The 24,343-nt window shown below is 39.7% G+C and overlaps 1 protein-coding gene across 1 annotated transcript in view; it reads left to right on the forward strand.

Moving 5' to 3' along the window:
• The first annotated feature begins 16,721 nt into the window (after window positions 1-16,721).
• Window positions 16,722-24,343, forward strand: part of ATP10A (ATPase phospholipid transporting 10A (putative)) — a 142,860-nt gene continuing 135,238 nt past the window's right edge. The window contains exon 1 of the mRNA XM_026666962.2: window positions 16,722-17,727. Within this exon, the coding sequence (XP_026522747.2) occupies window positions 17,288-17,727 (440 nt within the window). The 5' untranslated portion in view covers window positions 16,722-17,287. The remainder of the gene's footprint in view (window positions 17,728-24,343) is intronic.

The following is a 24,343-nucleotide window of genomic DNA, read 5'->3' on the forward strand; positions in this document are numbered from 1 at the left end:
AATTTGTTCCCTCCATGAACTAAGAGGAATGGAAAGTTATTTTTGAAGATCTGCCTTGCTCCATTAAATTTTTATTCATTTGCCAACAAATTTATGGCACAGGACTCCCTTTTGAAAAAAAAAATGAAAAAAATGCAATCTTAATTTTGGAGTCGCTTTTCCTTATCTCATTAGGTTGCTAAGGGTTGAAGAATCTCCTGGCTCAGGAACTTGTGCAGTAGAAAAGATAGTGGCTTCATCAGTATCAACTATATATGTTAATAGTTTTAGGAGCGTGAAACTCACTTTTGGTGAAATGTTAAGGAGAAGACAAGCCAAATGCAGCCTTGTTCTCGTTTTGTGATTTAAGCAGAAAGAAGGCAACAGAATATGGAGGTATTTTCATGTCACTGCTTAAGTAAAAGTAACAACATTCAGCCTGTGGAGCAGTGGTTATCAACCTTTTCTTTACCACAGACCCCCATTTAGATACCTATTGTGGCCATGGACCCCTCAAGATGTAAATAATAACATTTCTTCAAGCCTTCGCAGACCCCCCTGTGACAACATCATGGCTCCATGGGATCCACAGATCCTAGTTCGAGAACCACTGCCATAGAGGGCTGAACCAATCTCTCTGAGGGAAATAAGCTTGAGAGGAGATTGGGGGCTTCATGGTAATGATTAAAGCTGGAAAAAATACAGCAGCAGAAACAATAATGTGCATTATGCAATTAGCATGTTACAACTCTGCTCCATGGAACTACATGGGTTGCCAGTATACAACCTTATCAATGTTCTCCTTGTTTCTCTCTTGGTGGGATCCAAGACAAAAGCTTCTGTAATAAGGAGAAATGTAAGAATCAAACTTTTAAGAACCACTGACCTAAAGCACTTCAATACATTCTTATATTTCTTTGTATGTAACCTCTGACATTTGTATATTTTGGTGGTGATATATCTGTAGAACTCCAGGGTTCAAACCTCCCAGACAATTCAAAGGATAATCATCTGGCCTGAATGTTCAAACAATCAGTCATAGAATAGAATGGAATGGAATGGAATATTTTTTATTGGCCAAGTGTGATTGGACACAAAGCATTTGTCTCCAGTACATAAATGTATATACAAGCAACAAAGTGATAAAACCTACATCATAAGATAAAATCATAAATCATAATATACAATCAACAAAGTCATAGTCATAAGATACTGATAGGAGTAGGTAATAGGAAAAATGAGAAAGGTATACATGGTTAGATATCCTTAAACATAAGGTGGTGCTGTGGGAATTGTGTTTAGCGGAGAGATGCCTTGGGGGTAAAACTGTCTTTGTGTCTAGTTGTTTTGGCATGCAATGCCCCGTAGCGGTATCCTTGGGGGAGAAGTTGAACTGTTTTAAGTCTACGATGTGAGGAGTCAGTAGATATTTTCTCAGCCCTCTTTCTGGCTTGTGCAGTATACAGGTTCTCAATGGAAAGCCGGCTGGTTGCAATGTTTTTTTCTGCAATCCTAACTATCTATTGAAGTCTCTGCCTGTCCTGTTTTGTTACTGAACCAAAGCAAACAGTTATAGAACTATAGATGAATATAAGTAGTATAAATAATCCTCTGTTATTAGTAGCTTGGGCACTCAAAAGAGTGTCAGAATGCAACTTTTCCAAATTGTTAAAGCAGGAAGATTATTTCTAAAGTTCTCATGGCCACTTCATAAGCTTCTTGGACTATTTTCACATGTTGAAGCACACATGTTCACTTGAAAAATATTGGGGTAAAAGAATTTAGAGAAAGAAAAACTAGCTTGATTGGCTTTAGCCTTTTAAACAAAAGAGGCATCCTGGAAGAGATAACATTGTGGGATTAGTGAAAAAAAAGTATTATTCAAAAGTACTTGATCTTAACTTGATGAGTTCATTATCTGGAAACTTATTTTTGATCGGATTAACACATAATTACACAAACCACACCTCCTGAGTCATGGGAGTCAGTTGCTGAGATATTTCAATGTTTTCTCTGCCTTTTTTCCAGGATTAGGTTGTGAGAACCTACTTGTACCATTTTGTTCATATTGGGTAGGTCTGGTCTAATACAAAGAAGGACTAGGAGAGACATGGTGCAGTGTTCCAATATTTGACAGGCTCCTACAAAGACAAGGGAGGGTCAAACTATTTTCAAACACCAAAAGGCAAGACGAGAAACAATGGATGGAAACTAACCAAGGAGAGAAGCAACCTAGGACTAAGGAGAAATTTCCTAACAGTGAGAGCAATTAACCAGTCAAATGTCTTGCCTTCAGAAATTGTGGCTACCTCATCGCTGGAGGCTTTCAAGAAGAGACTGGAAAATCATTTGTCTGAAGTGGTAAAAGGTGTCCTGCTCAAACAGGGGATTGGACTAGAAGACCTCCAAGGTCCCTACCAACTCTATTCTATGTTCTATATATACAATATCATCTTTCGGTAGAATACACCCAAAGAGTACTGTAGTACTCATGTATCTAGAGCAAGACTGTCAAACTCCTGACATCCGACCAGGTCGGATGCGTCATGGGCTGGCCACACCCATGCCTGGTTTTGCAAAGGTTAAAAAAGCTCTGATACATCCTGTGACGCTGCCGTGACAACGTGAGCTTGACACCCCGGATCTAGAGAATACTCGGTTGGATAAGATTGACCTAAAGGAGCACTTGATCCTTAGATAATGTTTATGGGCATTTCTTTTAAAGTCTATGCCAAATGATTTGATGAATGGCTACCAGAGAGAGGGACTTCTGTTATTAGAAATAATAGCAATATAGAAAGGATAATATTAGGGATAATTTATAAAATCCGAGATTGGTGTGATGGGAACCACCATTACATCAACAGCTGTCTACCAAGACAAACAATCTAGTATTTCAGAAATAGGAAGAAAAGGCCTAAATATCTCTCTCTCTCTCTCTGTGTGTGTGTGTGTGTGTGTGTGTGTGAGAGAGAGAGAGAGAGAGAGAGAGAGAGAGATGGGGGGGGAGAGAGAGAGAAAGAGAGAGAGAGATGGCTTATTACAAAGATGGCAATATCTAAATCATAAACTTCATTGATGTTTATAGAAACAATGCTGGTCCAATGCAGATTAGTAGGCATGTTTTAAATCTATCTACCAATCCACAGTAAACCAGATAGTAGATTGTACTCCATAACCTCCAATGGAGAGGCCGTCTCCTTGCAGTGGATTGATTAGGACTGATAATAGGTTTTCTTATAAGATGTATGTGTGCATGCACTTACACAAATACATGCAGTGGTGACATGATAGCAGTGTCTCAATATCTTAGGAGTTGCCATAAAGAAGAGGGAGTCAACCACTTCTCCAAAGGACTGGAAGGCAGAACAAGAAACAATGGATGGAAACCAGTCAAGGACAGAAGCATCCTAAAACTAAGGAGAAATTTCCTGACAATTAAAACAAGTAATCAGTGGAATGATTTGCCTCCAGAAGTTGTGAATGCTCCAACACTGGAAGTTTTTATGAAGAGATTGGACAACCATTTGTCTGAAATGGTATAGGGTTTCCTGCCTGAGCACGGGGGTTGGACTAGAAGACCTCCAAGGTTCCTTACAACTCAGCTACTCTGTTATTCTGTTACATGTACCTGTTGGCTTAGACTTCTTTACACTGCAGTGATCAATCAATTATATTTCATGCTTCCTTCTTGGGTGCAATAAAGTTCCTAATCTAGTTGAATCGTGTTTGAGACTCCCTTGCCAAGTCAAGCCAAGTGCTGAATAAAAGGTTAAGTATCTCTGGAGCTGTGATTTACTGCTGAGCCCTGATGTGAAGCCTGCCATTACCTCCTTGTTTGGCACTCATATTGTTTCCTCTCACACTTAGACAGACACTTAGTTTATCCCAAGTCTTACGATTGTTAAGCCTTAGTAGCATTAAAATGATTGCATTTAAAATTTATTTATTTATTTAGCATAATATGGCACATGTTAGCTAGAAATCACCGAGGTGGCTGCCTGCCTCTGTGAAAGGAATTTTTTCGGGCCTTGTTATCTTGACCCGTGGGACACCTGAATGCCAGTAGGTAATCGGGGAAGGCTCCTTTCTTGTTGCTCTGTGGTTTATTCGCTCATGGGAATTGAGCCGCCGAGCTGCCGGCCTCAGCGGTGCACAGGCCCTGTGTCTTACCACGTGAGCCACCACAGCCCCTGCATTTAAGTTGTTTCATAGCCTTGGCTTTTTATAATTATTCATTCTGTTTTCTGGAATCTGTCCAGGGAACAAGGGTTACTAGACACCTTTAAAATACAGTAAATGGAAAGAAATATACTACAGTTAGTCCTCGAGTTATAATCACAATTGAGCCCAAAATTTATGTGGCTAAGTGAGATACATGTTAAATGAGTTTTGCCCCATTTTACAATCTTTCTTGCCACACTTGTTAAGTGAATCACCGCAGTAAAGTTAGTAACATAGTTGTTAACTGAGCCTGCCTTCCCCATTGACTTTGTTTGTCTAAAGATGGCAAAAGGAGATCACATGCACCAGGGAGAGAGAGAGAGAGAGAGATGAATGAACCAGTTGCCAAGCATCCAAATTTTGATCACATGGTCATGGAGATGTTGCAATGGTCATAAGTGTGAAAAATGATTGTAAGTCACTTTTTTTAGTGCTGTTATAACTTTGAAAGGTCACTAAATGAGCTGTTGTAAGTCAAGGACTACTTTAATATATGATATCCATATATGTAATGTATGCTAAATTTAATGTCATGCATTTAATACCAATAAGGAATATGAAAAGAGAATCCTTTATCCACAGTAATCAGGAAATGCCATACAATATACATATGAACTTATGGCATACTCTTGTGATATCTTCAGGGTATTTTAGTCTCCTTCCTCAGACTGTAAACCTAACAAAGTGAAGCATACACTCCATTGTCACTTGCCTAGTGAACAGTCGTTTTCCTGTGGCCTAAACAAATGGAATTGCCACTTTCCTTATTCACCAGCAAGACGGAAGGATACTGAAGAGGTCAAACAGCCACATTTTAAACTTCTTACTCCTAGTTTGTAGTTGCAATACAAAACCAGAAAATTTAAGGCATTAATAACTCTCTATGCCTTAAGGAATAACTGTTGTTAAAACTACTTGGGGCCATAGTGACATTTTCTCTAGGTTATTTTCCAGTGGAGTTTTTATTTGCAAATGTAGTATGCAATTGATCTTTTTAGCTTTGCAGAAAAATGTCATTTTGTGCTTTGTTTACATCTGTAAAATAAATGTGTTACACATTAACTTAAGCAATGCAAACATATGATGTAATTTATATGTGGAAGAATTGTGCCTGTTCTAGTTTTGCTTCTTGCATATTATATTAAACATATTCGCTCAATTCTCTGAAGTGCTCTTTGAGCAAAATATGTGTTTGCACATGACTTCTTTGTTCTATGTATTCTAGATGAATGTGTGAACTTACTCCTTTGGCTTCACAATGAACTTATTCCCTTGGTTTAACGTTGGGTAGTATGTTACTATGGATGTTACTTTACTAGCAACTCATTTACATCCTTTTGAAGTTCTATATTCACTCATCAGGGATTAACTTCCACCTAGTTTCTGAGTAACAGTACATAGGGTTACACTTAGCTGTTAATCTCCTGCCACCCCAGCCTAATTGTCTTGCCTATTTTTTTCCTCTGTTCATCCATATATGAGAGAAGCATTTTGGGACTGATATAAAAATGCACAAATACAACTGTAAGTCAAGAACATCTCAAGCATGATTTTTAAGTGACAGGAAATAAATCGCTCTTACAAAAACTGAATCTTGTCAAGATTTTCATTCTCTCCGTATATGACACAGAAGAACATGAGAAATGTCTCTTTTTTTTGTAAATTTTATTTGAGTTTTCACAAAAAGAAATACAAATTAAACATCTTTTTTGAAAGCAGCATAATCCCGGGTTACATCTCTTCGTACAGACACAAATTCAAGTTCATGCTCATTTTTATATTCCATTCCATATCTTATTACTATTCTACATTTTCTATATAGCTTCTCCCCTCTTTTAACTTTCTTAATTTTATTTTATTTATTTCATCTCAATTCAAATCATTGTACTTATATTCTTTGTCTGTCCTGTTTCAACTGTCTACTATCTTTTCTCATTAAACAAAATCTCCTGTAATCACTGATTGGAGTATGATGCCTTTATATCTTTCCCCTAAAATTATAGCACTTAATATAATATATAACTTCCATTCGGATTCTGCTTGGTACATTCTAAAACTACACACTGTATTCTTAAAAAAGGAAAAAATTATAAATGTATAATATAATTAAAACAATGATCCATTCCAATTCAATTCTATCATTAATATTAATATTCATTTAAATCTTAACATTTTACACATTACTTTTCAAATAAATATCATACTTCTATGGGAACAATTATAAACCTTCCATAGTTAATCCCCCCCTCTTCACTTATATTTTATAAAACATTGACTAATTAAAATGTTCCCGTTCCTTCCTAATTCAATTTTCTCATTTATTTTATTTCATTTATTTTATTCACAAACATTTCACTAAATTACACTAACTATTTTATCCCTCTTTTTAATCATGTTGTTTCCAATTTTCTAACATTATTTCTATTACAAATATAACAATACAATCTTATGTACCTTCACAGAATCCCTTTTTCAGTTAGATTTTCACCCATTATCTCTAAATAGGTCCTGTTTCTTTACATCTTGCTCCAAACCTTTGTAACTTCTCTTCCTTTCCTTCTTCCCTCTCCTCTTCTCTCTCCCCTTTTTACCCCCCTGTCTCTCCACCTCCATTTCCCTCTTCTGTATTCCCCTTTTCTGTTGCTTTCCAACATTATATCCACTTTTCAAATTATTTTTCCCTTCTTTGGCTGTTTTTTGAAGTCTTAAATTCTCCATTCTCTTTCCCCCCCTTTCCCTTTCTTCCCCACATAGAGTTACTTGTTCATTAAAGATGGCTTCTTCTTTGCCCCAGTCTTCTTGTTTTGCAGTCTTTTCTTGTTGTTTCTCGTAGTTGCAGATCTCCATTTCTAAGAATTGAAAAACGAAGCCAAAGGAGTCCTTCCCTTCTTGTGCATCTTCTTTATATTTTTTAAGTTCCATTTTCAATTCATCCAGAAGTGATGCCATTGTAAAAAAATTTAAACAACCACCCAATTGTTTTTAGTCATTCAAATATAATAACCAAAAATCCAAAAGTCACCAAGCAATCCAAATACACACAAGCTGTTTCTCTTTACACTTTCTTTTTTCCCCACTTTCTCTTCCTGGGGTTACTATTTAGTTGCAAAGTTTCAGTTAAAATGTATCTTTTAGAAGTCTTATTGAAATTTTACTTTAGATTATTTTGAAGTCCAAGCAGTCTCCTCCCTCTAGATCCTGTCCTTATTTCTGACCACTGCTCCTACCGCCTTCGGGAAAGGGAGTTTGACCAGCTGAGGAGGAGAGATGCGGCTCTCCTCGACCCTGCTGGCGATCTCCCCCCTCTTCACCACCTCTACGGGGTGGCTTAGCCCCGAAACCAACCTGCTCGGGGCGCTCCAGCGACGAGCCCAGGCAGAAACCGCGCACGATCGCGGATTCCTGCCTGTCGCTGAAACCCTTCAGACCGGAAGTCCCCCATGATAAATGTCTTTAACATATATTTGTGAAATACCACTTGTCACTTTTTTTTTTAACAGAGTTGGGAAACGAAGCATTCTGTGTGGAGGGTGGCCTCAGAGTTAGCCTGAGAAAATAAGCCACAAGTGTCTTCCTGTGAACAATTACACTAAAATGAACTGCACGTGTTCATGTGTGTATGTTTTCTAGTGGATGTCCCTACCGATTTTAAAGCTCAGAGCTCAAAATTGTGAGGAAGATAATTTCACTCAGTTTTAGTCAGCATTCTGATGGCCTCTGCCATAAGCCTCCCAATCTGTGTGCATACCCCTGGTTTAATTTAACTCCCAAATGATCTACACAAATACATGTAGCACACACTCCTTCCTGGGATCTGCAAAAGCCGACACTGGGAGGAAATAGTGAATATCTTTTAAAATGATTATACATTCAAGGATCCACCTTTTCCCAAAGTGCTCTGACCTGTTAGAATAGTTTTTATCCCTTGTGGTCTTATGTTTTGGATTTGTGGCTAGCATACCGGTACTTAACCAAAGCAGAAAGAAATGGAGCTCCTTTACAGAAGTTGCCTGAGACCTGGTCATAAGGCTAGCATTTTTTTCTGAATGAGTAGACATACTCTCATTAGACAAATTTAATTTCTGTTTGGAACAATTTGCATTTGAAAGAGATAACTTTCAATCCACTTCAGCCAGCTAATTCAATATTTTTTCACACTCTCTACCCATGCTTCTCCAATGAAATACAGCAAAGATTCTAATAGGCTCAAATATCCCCTATCTTTCCCCCATGATGGCTGGACTCAAGTGATTTCCTTGAGATAAATAACTGAATTCATAAAACCTGATGGCAGATCGAGTAGAACTTGTCTGCGTCTTTTTTAGTCATGAGAATCTGGAGAAAGTAGAAAACAGGAAAAAATAGTATTTTTGTTCAGAGTTAACCTCTATTCTACTAGCAATGTTAATCAAATTGACTATTGCAACCCCAAGTACCAAATGGATGTTCAAAAGAATAGTTAATAAGGCCCTCTTGTTGAACTTTATTCCTAATTTTCATCACTATCCCTAGAAAAAAATTGAGTCTTTTAGAAGTGCCTGAAAATATGGGCTATGTTCAATAAATTGGGCATGTCTAATGCAGTTTTGATATGCTTTGCGGATATTGCACTTATTGTACTGGTAAATTTCCCCTAACGTGCCTCACATTTCATGATCAACTCTCAACAGCATGATTCTGCAGCAGAATATGGATGCATTCTTTATCCATTCATTTCTTCTTCTTGGTGGCTGAGATTAAGAGTCTCTGAAAGTGGCTAGCTATGATAAATTTAAACAATACAATGACTACACATTTTGAATCTGGCCTCAGTAAACTTTCTCTTTGGGCATGCTAGCGTAAGTATTTCTGATGAGTGAAGTTCCTGGGTGAAATATTATGGAATACGATACAGCCCTCCAAAGGACCTCTCATCTCATGATTTTTTTACGCTTTTGTACACAGTTCAGTAAGCACTGGACTGTAACTCCATGCAGCTTAATGGAAACTAATGACTAAAACCCTAGTAACCATGTTATCTGCCTCATCTCTGTGGATTGAAGGTTTCTTTAGTAATGGGTGGGGCTCTTCCCTAACTTTTTTTTTTTTTGAGACAGATTTTATTAATTTTAAAGACAAACAAAGTATCATTAAACATTGAACACATAAAACCTCTTTCCATTATAAATTTTTACAAGGCAGATAAAACATTATTTTATACAACATAATTCTAATCTATCCCATTTCCATATGGACACATAAATATCTTTTAGCAAATTTCTCATTATTTCTCTTTACTCTTATTCAATTACCTTTCTTTTCTATATTTATTCATTTTATAGTCATCATATTCATATTTCCCTCTGACTTGTTTACAATTATTCTCATCTGACATTCCTCCAAGGTTTTATTAATTCTCAAACAAACATAAACACACAAAACACAAAAACATAAAACTTCTTTTTAGAAAGTGGCTTGGCCCCGGATTACCTCTCTTTATATGGACTTCAATTAAATTCATGCTTATCTTATATACCATTACCTATCTTATTTACCATTCTATATCTTCTATATAACTTCTCCCCGCTTCTCACTCTTCTTAATTCTATTTTATTTATTTCATCTTAGTTTAAATCATTATACTTGTATCTTTTGTCCATTCTTTTCCAATTATCCATTTATCTCATTCCCTATAATAATAAAAAAAAAAAGATTTCTCCTGAAATCACTAATCGAAGTATGATGCCTTTCTATCGTTCCCCTAAATTGACATTTAAAATAACACCTAGTTCCCAATCTGATTCTGCTTAGTACATTCTACCTACTAAATTTTAAGAAAAAGAGAAAATAGTAAATCTATAAAATAATTAAGTACATAATTAAATATTAAATCTTGTAACATTCCAATTATCTATTTCAAAGACAAATGCTGCAATAATAAATTTATAATAACATCAACACAATAATCAATTGAAGTCTATAATTGAACTAAATATTTTAAACATTCCCTTTAATATTTTATTAAATCTTAAAATCTATCATTATAAAGCATTTTAATATTTTAATCTTTTTTTAGATCTTATAAAATTCTAATTTTCTATTTCTAATACAAATACTACAATACTATCTTATGTACCTTGCAGAATCTTTTTTTTTAAATTATACATTACCCTTTATCCCTAATTTTTTTTTGCTTTTTCCCATCTTGTTTCATACCTTTGTGGCTTTCCCCCCCCCTTTTCCCTTCCTTTCTTATCCCACCTGGCCTTTTTACCCCACCCCCCTCTCCTAACCTCCGCCTTTTAAGCTTCCCCTCTCTGTTGTATTCCTCTTTTCTTTTGCTTTCTAACATTGTATTGATTTTGCATCTTATTTTTCTCTTTCCTACACGGCTCTTCCCTAACTTAAAGACCTGATTTTGGCTTGAACTCAGACTAGCCTTGCCCATTCGTAGAGGTTGGGAAAATTCCTACACTGCTTTGGGTAACATCCAGGTTCTCTATAAAGACCAGAAACCTCCAATTCACCTCCTATCCAACAGAGGAAATGGCTTGCCTCCTTTCCTTTGAAACACTTTTAATTCTTAAGAAAGCTTTTAACAGCAAGGGACTTATAGGATATCCTGCACTCTCCGAGGAGCAGTGAATGATTTATTCATACATTTTCCTCTAGATAGAGCAAAGTGTATGCGGAAATAGAATTGGATTATTTAAAACTGATTTAAATTGGATTGTAAGAATCTTACAATCCATCAAATACTTTTGGGGAAATGTTGGAAGTGTCACCAAACACCAGGAACATATTACCACATGTGGTGGACTTGAATAGAAGCTAAAATATATTGGACTAAAATACACACATGGTTGGAAAAAATGATTTAAAAACATATAGATTTGAAGCCTGAAATATTTTTATTAGGAATGGTACCTGAAGGTATTAGTAAAGAAAAAACATACTCAATTATTCATATATTAACAGCAGCTAGAATTGTATTTGCTCAAAATGGAAAAGTGATAAGATACCAATAGAGGGAAAAATAATTGAAAAAATATTTGAATGTGCAGAAATGAATAGATTAACATTAGAAATTAAAGAAAAAGAACAATCTGAACATTATATGGTATTGGATTTTTTTTATAAGTGGCTAGAAAATAAAATTAATTAAAAGGGATTAGACTTAATTATAAAGCAATAAGAGAAACTAGTGTAATAGATATACTGAATATTATATATATACCGTGTTTCCCATATAATAAGGCCAGGTCTTCTTTTTTTTTTTTTTTTTTGAGCCCTGAGAAAACAGCTAGGCCGTCTTTTCGGGGGGGACTTAATTCCCCCCGCTTGCATCCTCGGGCAGGCAGCGATGAGTTGGGTGTTGACCTCGGCGTTGGTGGGGCACTTCATATCAGGAGACCTTCTGCCACCGTTGCTTTCCCTTCTCCCTATGCTGCCGTGTGTTAGAGCAACGCTGCGGCGTTTGGCGCAGCCAAGCGGCATTTGGCACAGCCCCTGCAACCGGAGCCCGGCAGAGACACTTGGCTTCAGGCGCTCCTGTCGCTGCCTTCCCGGGCATCGTTCGAAGGCAAAGCCCATTCTTTTAAAAATGATGCCCTACTACCGGTACGACAAAGCCTCCCCTGCCCGAGAGGGCAGCCCAACCCCACGTGGGGAGGCGAATCTCCCGGGGCTGCAGCGCATGATCGGCCCACCCCGGGAGAAGCGCCCAGCTGCCATCCCTGCCTGGCGCTGGGCAGAGCGTGAGGAGCTTCACCTGGGGTGCCCAGCACAGGTGACAGGCGGGCCCTCCTGCCCGGCAGCGGAGCTCTGGCCAAGGCAGCGAGTGCCTCCCTGGTGGGCCCTCCAATCATCCCACCAGGGCCGCGTCGGACCCGGGTGGGCTGGGCAGAGCTGGGAAAGCAAGCTGCGGGTGCGCGCCTGCCTGCCAAGTGAAAGAGCCGGGCCGACCCAAGCTTGGCTTCCTTCCCAAGTCCCTCCAGCCCAACCCCAAAGGGGCCACTGGGAGAGGCCGCCTGAGGCATGGTGTGATAGTGCCCAACCATCCGTAGACAGGTAGGCAAGGTGACAGCGCAGGCCGTGTCCTCCTCCGAGCTGAGCCCCGCCGAGTGAGCGCTGATGCCCATGCCGCTGCAGCGTTTGGAGCTGCCGGCGCATTTGGAGATGCGTGGGGATGGGGATAGGCTGGGCGAGGGGGGGAAAGGATGGGCAGCTTTGGGCTCTCTCCGCCGGACCCACCAGCCAGGGAAGCAGCATTGCCGTCGCCTCACCTCCCTGTCCGTGGATGGTTGGGCACTATCACTACCTCGGGAAGCCTCTCTCCGTGGCCCCTTCAGGGTCGGGCTGGAGGGACTTGGGAAGCCAAGCTCGGGTTGGCTCGGCTCTTTCGTTTGGCAGGCGGACGCGCACCCGCAGCTCGCTTTCACGTCTCTGCCCAGCCCACCCGGCTCTGGCGCGGCCCTGTTGAGATGAGCGGAGGGCCCGGCGGGGAGGCGCTCGCTGCCTTGGCCAGAGCTCTGCTGCCGGGCAAGAGGGCCTGCCTGTCAGCTGCGCTGGGCACCCCAGGTGAAGCTCTTCACACTCTACCCGGCGCCAGGCAGGGATGGTAGCTGGGCCAATCCTGCACTGTGGCCCCGGGAGATTCACCTCCCCACGTGGGGTTGGGCTGCCCTCTCGGGCAGGGGAGGCTTTGTCGTACCGGTAGTAGGGCGTCGTTTTTAAAAGAATGGGCTTTGCCTTCAAACGATGCCCGGGAAGGTGGCGACAGGAGCGCCTGAAGCCGAGTGTCTCCGCCGGGCTCCGGTTGCAGGGAGCCCTGGCTGGCCATGTGTGGCTGCGCCAAATGCCGCGTGGCTGTGCCAAACACCACGGCATTGCTCTAAATGCCGCGGCAGCATGGGGACAAGGGAAACAACAGTTGCGAAAGGTCTCTCGATACGAAGTGCCCCACCAACGTACAGAAGCCTGATGATGGCAGATGAGATTCTGCCGAAACGTTGCTACAACTTTAAAAGCACAACTATAATGACATGGGAAAATATCCGAACAAAGCTGAACTTCCATACATGTAAATACCCACGAAAATTTTATATATATATATGTATGTATATGTATGTATATGTATATGTATATGTATATGTATATGTATGTATGTATGTATGTTATTCAGCTTTGTTCGGGTTTTCCACGCCATTGTACTTGTGCTTTTAAAGTTGTAGCAACGTTACGCAGAATCTCATGTGCCATCATCAGAGTTCTAAAGTTGCTGCAACTTTAAAAGCACAACTACAATGACGTGGGAAAATACCCGAACAAAGCTGAATACCATACATGTAAGTACCCATGAAAACTTTATATATATATATATATATATATATATATATATATATATATATATATATATTTTCTTAAGTTTTGGGTGCACTTACATGTATGGTGTTCCGGCTTGGTTCGGTATTTTCCCACGTCATTGTAGTTCTTTAAAGTTGTAGCAACGTTCAGCAGAATCTCATCTGCCATCATCAGGCTTCTGTATTGTGTCCGTCTGTGGGTCAGACTTTTACAGTGGTTTCAGATTTAAATTAGCAACCCCAAAGATAATATTGACCTGGAAAACCAAGGCATATACGAAGTCCCCTGTGCATCATGCCCGCCACATACATTGGACAGACCAATAGAAGAATAAGTACCCGCCTGGATGAACACAAAATGCAGTCAAAAAGCTGGAACACACTTCTCACTAGTCCAACACATGGAAGCTACAGGTCATAGCATCAACTTCAATGGCACCAAAACCCTGGCCACTATGGAAAACCCTAGCCACAGAGTCATCAGAGAAGCCATAGAGATTGAAAAAGACCAGAAAGCATGAACAGAAGAGATGATTCCACCAGGCTGTCAATCATTTGGAAGCCTGCACTCACAAACAAAAAAATCTCCACACCACAAGCCAGGCAAACACCTGGGCACAAACAGATCCCCTGATACCTCCAGCTCAAACACACCCCAACCAGGCCCCCAGATGAAACCCAGCTTCCTAACTAATGATAGCCGTCCATTTACCCAAAGCCAAGCTGCACTAAAGGCCTCCATTAAAGTAACACAATGCTGCCAGTCAATCAAGATACAAAAAGAGCCAAAAACAGACAGAAGATATCAGAGCACCCATCAAGCAGAACACAGCAAACCCGAGACCAATAAACACAGACCAAGACTCCCAACCAATCAGGATGAAGAAAAACATTCTGGCACAGCAATAGGCTGCCCCAAATTTAAATCTGAAACCACTGTTAAGTCTGACCCACAGACACAATACAGAAGCCTGATGATGGCAGATGAATTCTGCTGAAACGTTGCTACAACTTTAAAAGAACTACAATGCGTGGGAAAATACCATAAGCAACACCATGTATATATATATATATATATATATATATATATATATATATATATATATATATATATATATATATATATATATATATATATATATATATATATATATATATATATATATATATGTGATTATTATATGGTTATACTGTTAGAAGAATATTATTAGTAATTGTTAAGCACATGAAATATATACCTAATCAACACATGATTGAAATGGAATGGATTTATTGTATATCAAAAATAAAAACAATTAATTAAGAGATATTGGGGGGGGGGAGAGCTTTTCAATGTCTCTATCATAAGAGTCAGTTTGGTGTAGTGGTTAAGGCACAGGGCTAGAAACCAGGAGACTGTGAGTTCTAGTGCCACCATAAGCACAAAGCCAGTCACCCTGAGCTTGTCACAAGAAACCTTGTCACAAACCTTGCCCAAGAAAACTGCAGAGTCGTTCACTCAGTCTGAGAATGGGACAGGACTTAGTAAGACTACACCTAGAACACTGCATCCAGTTTTGTTTACCAAATTATAAAAAAGATGTTGAGACTCTAGAAAAAGTACAGCGAAGAGCAACCAGCATGATTAGGGGACTGGAGACTAAAACATATGAAGAACGGTTGCAGGAACTGGGCTTGGCTAGTCTGGTGAAGAGAAGGTGTGCTCTTCAAGCCAGGTATAGTTAGTTAGGAATTGGGAGCTGTTCCCTTAAGGGAATGCATCATGGTAACTGTAGTTAAGGTATCCTGGGAAATGTAGTTCATGTCATGTGGCCACATCTGTAATCCTGATTGGTCACTGAATTGACCCTTCATGGGTTGAAGGAAGTTTCTTCACTCTTGCTCGGACCCTAGCTTCGGGCTAGCGCTTCTCCTTTGGCTCTACTACTATGGGATGAAATAAGGGAAAATATTACTATCATTTTACACTACGATTTCAACTATGCAAAGAATTGGACATTAGATGCATCTCGACATAACTGTGAGTTACCTTGAGGATACCTAATATAATATAATAAAAGAAACTTTGCATGGAAGAATTTGTAGAGTTATTCTATCTGTCTTTATATTCAGCAAGTGAATCAAAGGAGAGAATAGAAGGACCAGGGGAGACATGATAGCGGTCTTCCAATATTTGAGGGGCTGCTACAGAGAGGAGGGTGTCAAGGTATTTTCTAAAGCACCTGAAGGCCAGACAAGGAATAATGGATGGAAACTGAACAAGAAGAGATTTAACCTGGAAACAAGGAGAAACTTTCTGACAGTGAGAACAATCAACCAATGGAACAGCTTGCCCTCAGAAGTTGTGGGAGCTTCATCACTTGAGACTTTCAAGAAGAGATTGGACTGCCATTTGTCAGAAATGGTGTAGAGTCTCTTGTTTGGGTGGGGGGTTGTACTAGATGACCTACAAGGTCCCTTCGAACTCTGATTATCTGTTATCTATTAGGACTGAACAGAAAGGGGAAAAAACCCTCCTCTTCCTAATGAATACAGAACGGTGAAATCTGCCCTAATTAATTGCTCAAAACAAGCCTGATTCATAATTTTAACCTTCTTGGCTTTCTTCCTCAATGCTCTTGCAGCATCTACTTAAGTGAGGCAATTACTTCCACCCGGTTGACCTTATTTGACTAGCAAAAACCAGCCCACGACTGAATCCGTGGTTCAAACTCTCCTCGAGCGGGGGAGGAGGAGTTTGCCCGCATCCGCTTCCACAGGCTCGTATCGTGACCACGAAGGCTTCACACTTCTACGATCTCCTCCGAAGTGTCCAGCAGTTCCGCCAAAAAATAATCAGACGGTTGACCTGAGACTCTTCCTCCCTCCAGGATCCCCTGCAAAAGTTCCTCTTCTGGTTTCAAAACTTCTAGAAACTTGTTGGTTTTGCGAGAAAAAAACGCCCTTTTCCGAAGATGTCACGGGAATATAAGTTTTAGCCCCAACAACCGCGCGTTGCGAAACGGCCCATTTTTGTATAACTGGTACCATACATAAGCCATCGTATACTGCTTAAAACACACACACACACACACACAAAACCCTTTATCCGTTTTCTACGTTGCCTTAAAAAGAAAAAAAGAAAAAAAAAGCAGCTTCCTGCCCGTCCTTTCATCGCTCTCCTCCCCGCGACCCACCCTTTTTGGCTTTCCACCCGGTTTCTCTTTCCCAGCCTGCCACGAGGGGAAGATAATTTTGTCCAACAGGCTGGCGCGCTGGCTGCTTTCCTCCACGTTATAATCTCCCACCTTTTTTTGGGTGGTCAACACGGGAACCGGTGAGGAGTGGGTTGTGATGAGGGATGACGTGTGAAAACAAGAGTGCCTTTGTACGATTCCCGCCCGCCCGACAACGGGCCACTCATTCAGTGGCCTCGCTGAGGGAAGGCAGAAGCCAAAAAAAGAAAGCTGGGTGGTGAGGTGCGCCCGGCTCGTCTTGGAGCAGAAGAAACGAAGGAAAGCAAGCGTGAGAAGCGAAGACCTTCCCAACCGGGGCAAAGTTTGTTAGAGCGGAGGTGGGGAACCCACCCGCCTCCTCCTTTACTTCGCGGGAAATTATAAGGGCATGACTAAGTTCCTAAAGATGATCACATAAAGTCGCGGAGGAGGAGGAGGGTTCTCCATGTGCTGGAAGCTGCCGGAGAACTTTCTTCGAACACTGATTTCCTGTCCTTGCTGTGTGCGTGTTTGGAGGGAAAGGCGATGACCGAGAACACAGATGCCGTGGGGGACTCGTCTTCTCAGGAGCAGAAGCGCGACAAAGAAAGGAAGAAGAAGAAAAGGAGGAAGAAGAAAGATGTCAGGAAGGTGCGGGTTGTAGTTTCCAACCTGTTGTCTGCCTGGCCTGACGCGGACACCTCCAGGCGGCCAGCTAACAATAGACTGAAGACCACCAAATACACAGCCCTGTCTTTCTTGCCCAAGAATCTCTTTGAACAGTTCCATCGCTTTGCCAACGTCTACTTTGTTTTTATTGCTTTACTTAATTTTGTGCCTACTGTCAATGCCTTCCAACCGGAGCTGGCGTTGGCCCCAGTGCTCTTCATCTTGGCAGTTACAGCAGTCAAGGACTTGTGGGAAGACTATAGCAGATACCGGTCAGACCAGGAGATCAACCATATGGAATGTTTGGTCTACTGCAGGTAATGGGATCAAGAGAGTGGTGTGGAAAGTTGAAAAGGCAGACCAAAATGCAGAGATATTATGGTGCTGGGTGAACAGAATGGGATGGGGACTCCGATGAATAGGACAGCTTTTGGAAAGTCTGTGCTGGCTAACTCTGGCTAACTGTTTACTACTTTCCCCCTTTTAAGCTAATACAAAGACCTCCAGTGACATAGTTAAGTAATGGTAGATTATAGGCATCAATGTGTCTATACCATTTGAAATGTGTGAGTGCATTTCACTTACTTGAAAACATCACCCCCCACCCACGACTTTGAAAGGTTCATGCTATTTCCTACCTTGATGGCTCCCTAGGTGTCATACTAACTGTCCACTATAAACTTTGAATACTTCGTTCACCTTTTCCGTTCTTTACTTTCACAAGAATATTAGAAAACAATGTTGGGTTACTATATTATATCTAGATTGCAGCCCACAGGTTAATTTCTTTTTTTCTGGCAATATATTTCATTTTTGTTTCACTATTTCTCTCTGCACATTTCTCTCTATGGGCTTTGTTTATATGAAATCATGCCACAAAGGCTCTATTCTATGCATTTTTTTTACCCTGTGGGAGAAAAAAAAAAAAGGCCGCCTCAAGAAATTGGCTGGTGTATTTTGCCTAAGTTTTTTTCCATAGATTTATGGGGAAGTTTAATCATGCTATATTGGCCTATCGCCTGATGGTTTTGGGCAGATCACAGTCATCCCAACCTTAGAATTGAAAAGCCAAAGGGCATTTTGGCTGCCAGGAAAAAGCAGGGTTGCTTTAAGGTGATTGAAACAGGTACTATGTCGATCATTTATCTAATGTATGCACTATGTCCAACTCCGGGCTTTAATTTGAAGTGCTGTGCAGCCTTTAATAGGCCTTTGATCCAGCACATCTTATTTTATGATCTATAAATTTCACAGAAATAGTTGAGATCACGTGATTAGAGAATCACGTGGAAATAGAACCTTTGAATAAACCTGATTAGAATTACCACAGTGGAGTGAGATTTTGTGAATTACAATGCTTGTGCAAGTCTCATTGACTCCAGTGAGTGCAGTCTTGCATTGTTATATTCTTTTCCCAAAAGTAACTGCTTGACTGACTTTTTGAATTATGTACCTTCCCTCAATTTCTTCCAATTTAATTGATACTGCTAATGCTTGTGGAATATTTTTCTGTTAATTTTAGGCATGGGAAAAATAATTTTTTTCATCTAATATGAACTTAAATGTTTGTGTACTGTTCCCATAACACTGTTAAGTAAACATTAAATTACCAATGAGTGGCTACCGTACTTGTTTCATGTAGTGTGAAACTATGACTGAATTCTAAAATGCCTTATTTCATTAATGCATCTTTGAGATTATTTCACAGCAAAAAGGGGCTATATTTATGGCAACAGTATACAGTAATCTTCCCCTAATAATTTTAAACCTTGTTATATTAATGTTCAGGTAAACCTCTGCTGACCCAACAGAAAAAGATGATATGGTACATGTGATAGCAATGCATGAAATAATTAACCTTTTTTTTGTCTTTGCATCTCCAAGGTCTGATTTGTGTATTCATTTAATACCGTCTTTTCACTTTCTTACTTATAACATGGTGAATTGGTGATAAGACAAGTTTTATTGCCAAATATTATACTCCTGATCTACAGCATGTCCCCATTAGATATAGGTAGTTCTTGACTTAAAATAGTTCCTTCAGTGATGGTTCAAAGTTACAACAGCACTAAAAAAAGGTGACTTATGACGATTTTTCACATTTACAACCATTGCAGGATCCCCCTGGTCACATAATCAAAATTCAGACATTTGGTAACTCTCTCATATTTACGACAGTTGCAGTCTACCAGGATCAGGTGGTCACTTTTTGTGGCCTTGCAAGCAAAGTCAATGGGGAAGCCAGATTCATTTAAACAGATTACTACCTTAACAGCTGCAGTGATTCACTTAACAACTGTGGCAAGAAAAGTCATAAAATGGGGCAAAATTCACCGTCTTGCTTAGCAGCAGAAATTTTGGGCTCAATTATGGCCATATGTTGAGGATTACCTGCATGCTTCTGGTCATTGGTCACAGACTATAATAAAGATTATGTTCGTGTTTCCATTTGTCTTCATTTTTATGCCTATGTTAATGGAAAACTTGTCTGGTTACAGTGTCTTAGCTAAAGAGCTAAGGTTTAATCGCGCCACGCAAGCCTGCATTAAAAAACATTGTTTAAAAGGTAAAGTCTTGTCCTATTTGACTTGTTTAAGTGAGATAGGGTAGTATTGTGTAAATATTCTTTTAATAAACACCCTTTTTTAACCGCATGGCAATCTTCTATCTCAATGTTTCTCAACTTCATCAACCATAAATCATGTCAACTTTAACTTTCAGAATTCCCCTTGCTGGCTAGGGAATTCTGGTAGTTGAAGTCTGCACATGTCAAAGTTGGTAAAGTTGAAAAACATAGGTTTATCCATACAGGCTTGCAGGGCCAAGAGCCTTTTGTTTTGGGATCAAGACAGTGCACAAGACTCATCTAGCAAGGATAGTCCTTAATGAAACTCGGCCAGAAATTCTAGTTTCCTTTGTGAACCTCTATAGTTAAAAGAGAAAACACAAATGGATTTTTCTTACACCTTATTAGAATTAGTTCAATTGACCTAAAAAGCACAGCGGACAATATTGTACCAGAAACAATTAATGCAAACTGTTTAAGGTGCAATCAATCATAATCATTTACCTGTATGTTATATCTCAGGAAGAGACAGTGCCTGGCTGATAAGTCTGGACTCAAAAATAATTAGGATCAGTTGTACCTGGTTAGACTAGACTGGCAGGTTGGAAGAAAACAGTGGCAATCTCTTTCCATATTCAGCCAAAAAGATTACATGGCATCCCATGTAAATATTATCATTGGGAGTTGAATCTGATTTGATTTGACTTCTTAGCTGTTAAGGTCCATTATACCTGGACTGTCAAACTCAATGATCTGGCTTAAAATATCAGTTGATATCCTTAAGCCTTTTCTTTTGTGGTGCCTGCTCTTTTGAATGTCTTCCGGAGCAGGGGTCGCCAACCTTTTGGACCTCAGGGACCACCAAACTCATAATTTTAAATCCCAGGGACCAAACTCATAATTTTAAATCCCAGGGACCACTAACCGGTTCTGTGGGTGTGGTCTGTTTTGTGGGTGTGGCTTGGTGGTCATGTGATTGGCTGGGCATGGCTTGTATGTAAATATTATAAATATTTATATAAATATTGAATTTTTTATTAAAAAAGAGCAACTTTTACCCAAAATCAGGCAAAGCAGGCAGGCCGATTGAGTTGCTCACAGAATCACAGATTCATTCAGAGATCTATCTATCTTCCGTCAGCTAGCTCAGTCTGTCACATAAAATTTGCCTGCAAGCAAACTAACAAAATTAACTCACAACACACCATGTATGTAAATATTGATTTTTTTTTATAAAAAAGCAACTTTTACCCAAAATCAGGCAAAGCAGGCAGGCAGATTGAGTTGCTCACAGAATCATTCAGTGATCTCTCTATCTGCCATCGGCTAGCTCAGTCTGTCACATAAAATTTGCTTGCTGTGAGTCTGCAAATAGAACCTTCAGTCCTAAGGGAGGTTTGGCTGTGCTTAAAAACAGAGCTGAAGATCTAAAGACTAGCTAGAAAGCAAGAAATCCAACCATTTCCTGCTTCCTAGCTAATCTAAATCTCCCAGCACAGGAGAACAGCTGCTGGTGATGGTCGGATAAATAGCAATTTAGCAGGCAAGTTTGCCAGGTAAGAAGTGAGTGGGTGGGGAGGTTTCCTTTGGGCCATGTGGGTGGCGCAGCCTTGTGTTTCTGCACAGCCTGGATTAATTGCTTTGGGGGTGCTCTGGGGGTGAGATTTCTCTGTGGCCCACCAAAATTTTCTCGCGGCCCACCAGTTGGCGATCACTGTTCCAGAGAATATATGGGCCCAACCCTGTTGCCTTTCCCAAAGCTTTAAAGATGTGGTCTGTCACCAGGCCTGGGGATTTGGGTGTGTATCAGCCTGTGCGAAGGCTGTACTGATATGTGGTGGTGGTGTTTTTAGCTTGATTGTGGACTATCTGTATTCTTTTTTTAATTGTTGATTTTTTAATTCTGTTTTTAATTATTGTTAACCACTCTAAGTCATGCATTTGGAATGAGCGGCTATGTATATATTCTTTTTCGGGAAAAAATACTCAGAGTTTTAAAAGTTCAGAGCAGCTTCCCTTTCTCTTTGAATGGTGATCATAAACATTCATAATCAATCGAATAGAATACTATAGAATAGAAATCTTTATTGGCCAAGTGTGATTGGACACACAAGGAATTTGTCTTCAGTGCTAATGCTCTCGGTGTACATAAAAAGAAAAGGTACATTCGTCAAGGGTCATAAGGTACAACACAATAATAGTCATAGGCAATAAGCAATCAAATCATACTAGGAAACAGTCAATATAAATCGTAAGAATACAAGCGACAAAGTTACAGTCATACAGTCACAAGTGGGAGGGGATGGATGATAAGGAGTGATGAGAAGATTAATAGTAATAGTTAATGCAGACTTTGTAAATAGTTGGATAGTGTTGAGGGAATTATTTGTTTAGCAGAGTGATGGCATTCAGGAAAAAACTGTCTTTGTGTCTAATTGTTCTGGTGTGCAGTGCTCTATAGCGTCGTTTTGAGGGTAGGAGTTGAAACAGTTTATGTCAGGGATGTGATTGGTCTGTAAAATTTGATAAGCTGCCTCCCTGCTTCTGCTTTTTCCTTTCTGAACATTTTTATTATATCTCTATTTCTAAAAAACTTCTGGGGATGCGAGCAGCAAAAGTGTAGTGATAGAACCATAGCATTCTAAAGTTTTATTTCTTTTACTTATTTGGATAGGTACGTGCAGGTGGTCCTCAACTTACAACCACAATAGTGCTCAAAATTTCTATTGCTAAGCAAGACAGTTAAGTGAGCCATGTCCCATTTTATGACCTTTTTGCCATGGTTGCTAAGTGGATCACTGAACTTGTTAAGAGAATCACTGAAGTTTTGACTGAATCATGCGGCTGTTCAGTGAATCTGGCTTCTCTCCCTTTAACTTGGCTTGTCAGAAGCAACCTAAGAAGATTGCAAATGAAATCCCTGGGATCATGAGGTAACAATTGTAAATACATGCTGGTTGCCAAGCATCCAAAATTTGATCAAGTATCTGTGGGGATGCTGAAACAGTCATAAGTGTGAAAACTATGACTTAAGACACCTTTTCAGTGCCATTGTAACTTTTAATGATGGTTAAATGAACAATTGTAAGTTGAGGAGTACTGTAATCTTAAGCATTATAGCCTCTGGAATCTGTAGTGGAAGCTCTCTAGATATTTGCAGGGATTTGTTATTGGACAATAGAGAGCAATAAAGACTTCCTTTGAAGTTGTTAGATGGAGGATAAAATTTCACGGAGTGGAGCTATGAAAAATATATTCCGCAGAATGTTGAGACCTGATTTAAACATAGAATAATAAGTGAATTAGAAACAAGATATATTGGAAGAGCTTTAGAAAGTCTTTTCAGATCTTAATTGTATATTTATACAAATCAGATAACAGATTCGTATGAGTTGTTTCATCTTCTAGCTAATATTTTTCAGTGTGCCAGCAGATAACAGAGGATATGTTGAATTTGACCAAAAATGTGAGATAGTGGTAAAGTTGTGAAAAGTAAGATAACTTGCTGTTATCTTTTAGTTGGAAAAAAATAATCTATTCTTTGAGTTTTAAAAATCTGGCTAGTATAGCAAACTGCAGTGTTATACGTGTCATTGTTGGAGCAGTAATACTTTGGAATTGTGGCCAAAATATCAACATATTTGTGTGAGAAAATGCACAACTTTTCATAATTTCTTTTTTTAATATTGTATATATCTCTATCTAGCAGTGTCAAACTGATTCCATGTGTAATGATACAAGTTGGAACCCAACCAAGTACAGCTAATCCTTGACTTACAACACTTTATTTAGTGACCATTCAAAGTTACAGTGACACTAAAAAAAGCGACATGACAGATTTTCACACTTATGACTGTTGCAGCATCCCCCATGGTCACATGATCAAAATTCAGGTGCTTGGCAACTGACTCATATTGATGATGTCTATGGACATTTTCAGCCATCCAGGTCATAGTTCTCCCAAAGGTTCTTTTTCAAGAGGCAACTGGACTTTCTGTTTTTTCTTTGAAGGCGTTTTGCTTCTCATTCAAGAAGCTTCTTCAGCTCTGACTGGATCCAGTCAGAGCTGAAGAAGCTTCTTGAATGAGAAGCGAAATGTCTTCAAAGAAAAAAACAGAAAGTCCAGTTGCCTCTTGAAAAAGAACCCTTGGGACATATTTATGACGGTTGCAGTATCCCGGGGTCATATGATCTCCTCCTGCAATCTTCTGACAAGAAAAGTCAAGGGGGAAGCCAGATTCATTTAACAACCATATTACTAACTTAACAACTGCAGTGCTTCACTTAACAAATATGTAACAAAAAAGTAATAAAATGAAGCAAAACTCATTTATCAACTGTCTCGCTTAGCAACATAAATTTTGGGC

This window comes from Notechis scutatus, chromosome 5, assembly GCF_049901735.1.
Source record: "Notechis scutatus isolate UNSWTSFEM ecotype Mainland chromosome 5, rNotScu1.2, whole genome shotgun sequence".
In the NCBI taxonomy this organism is placed as follows: domain Eukaryota; kingdom Metazoa; phylum Chordata; class Lepidosauria; order Squamata; family Elapidae; genus Notechis; species Notechis scutatus.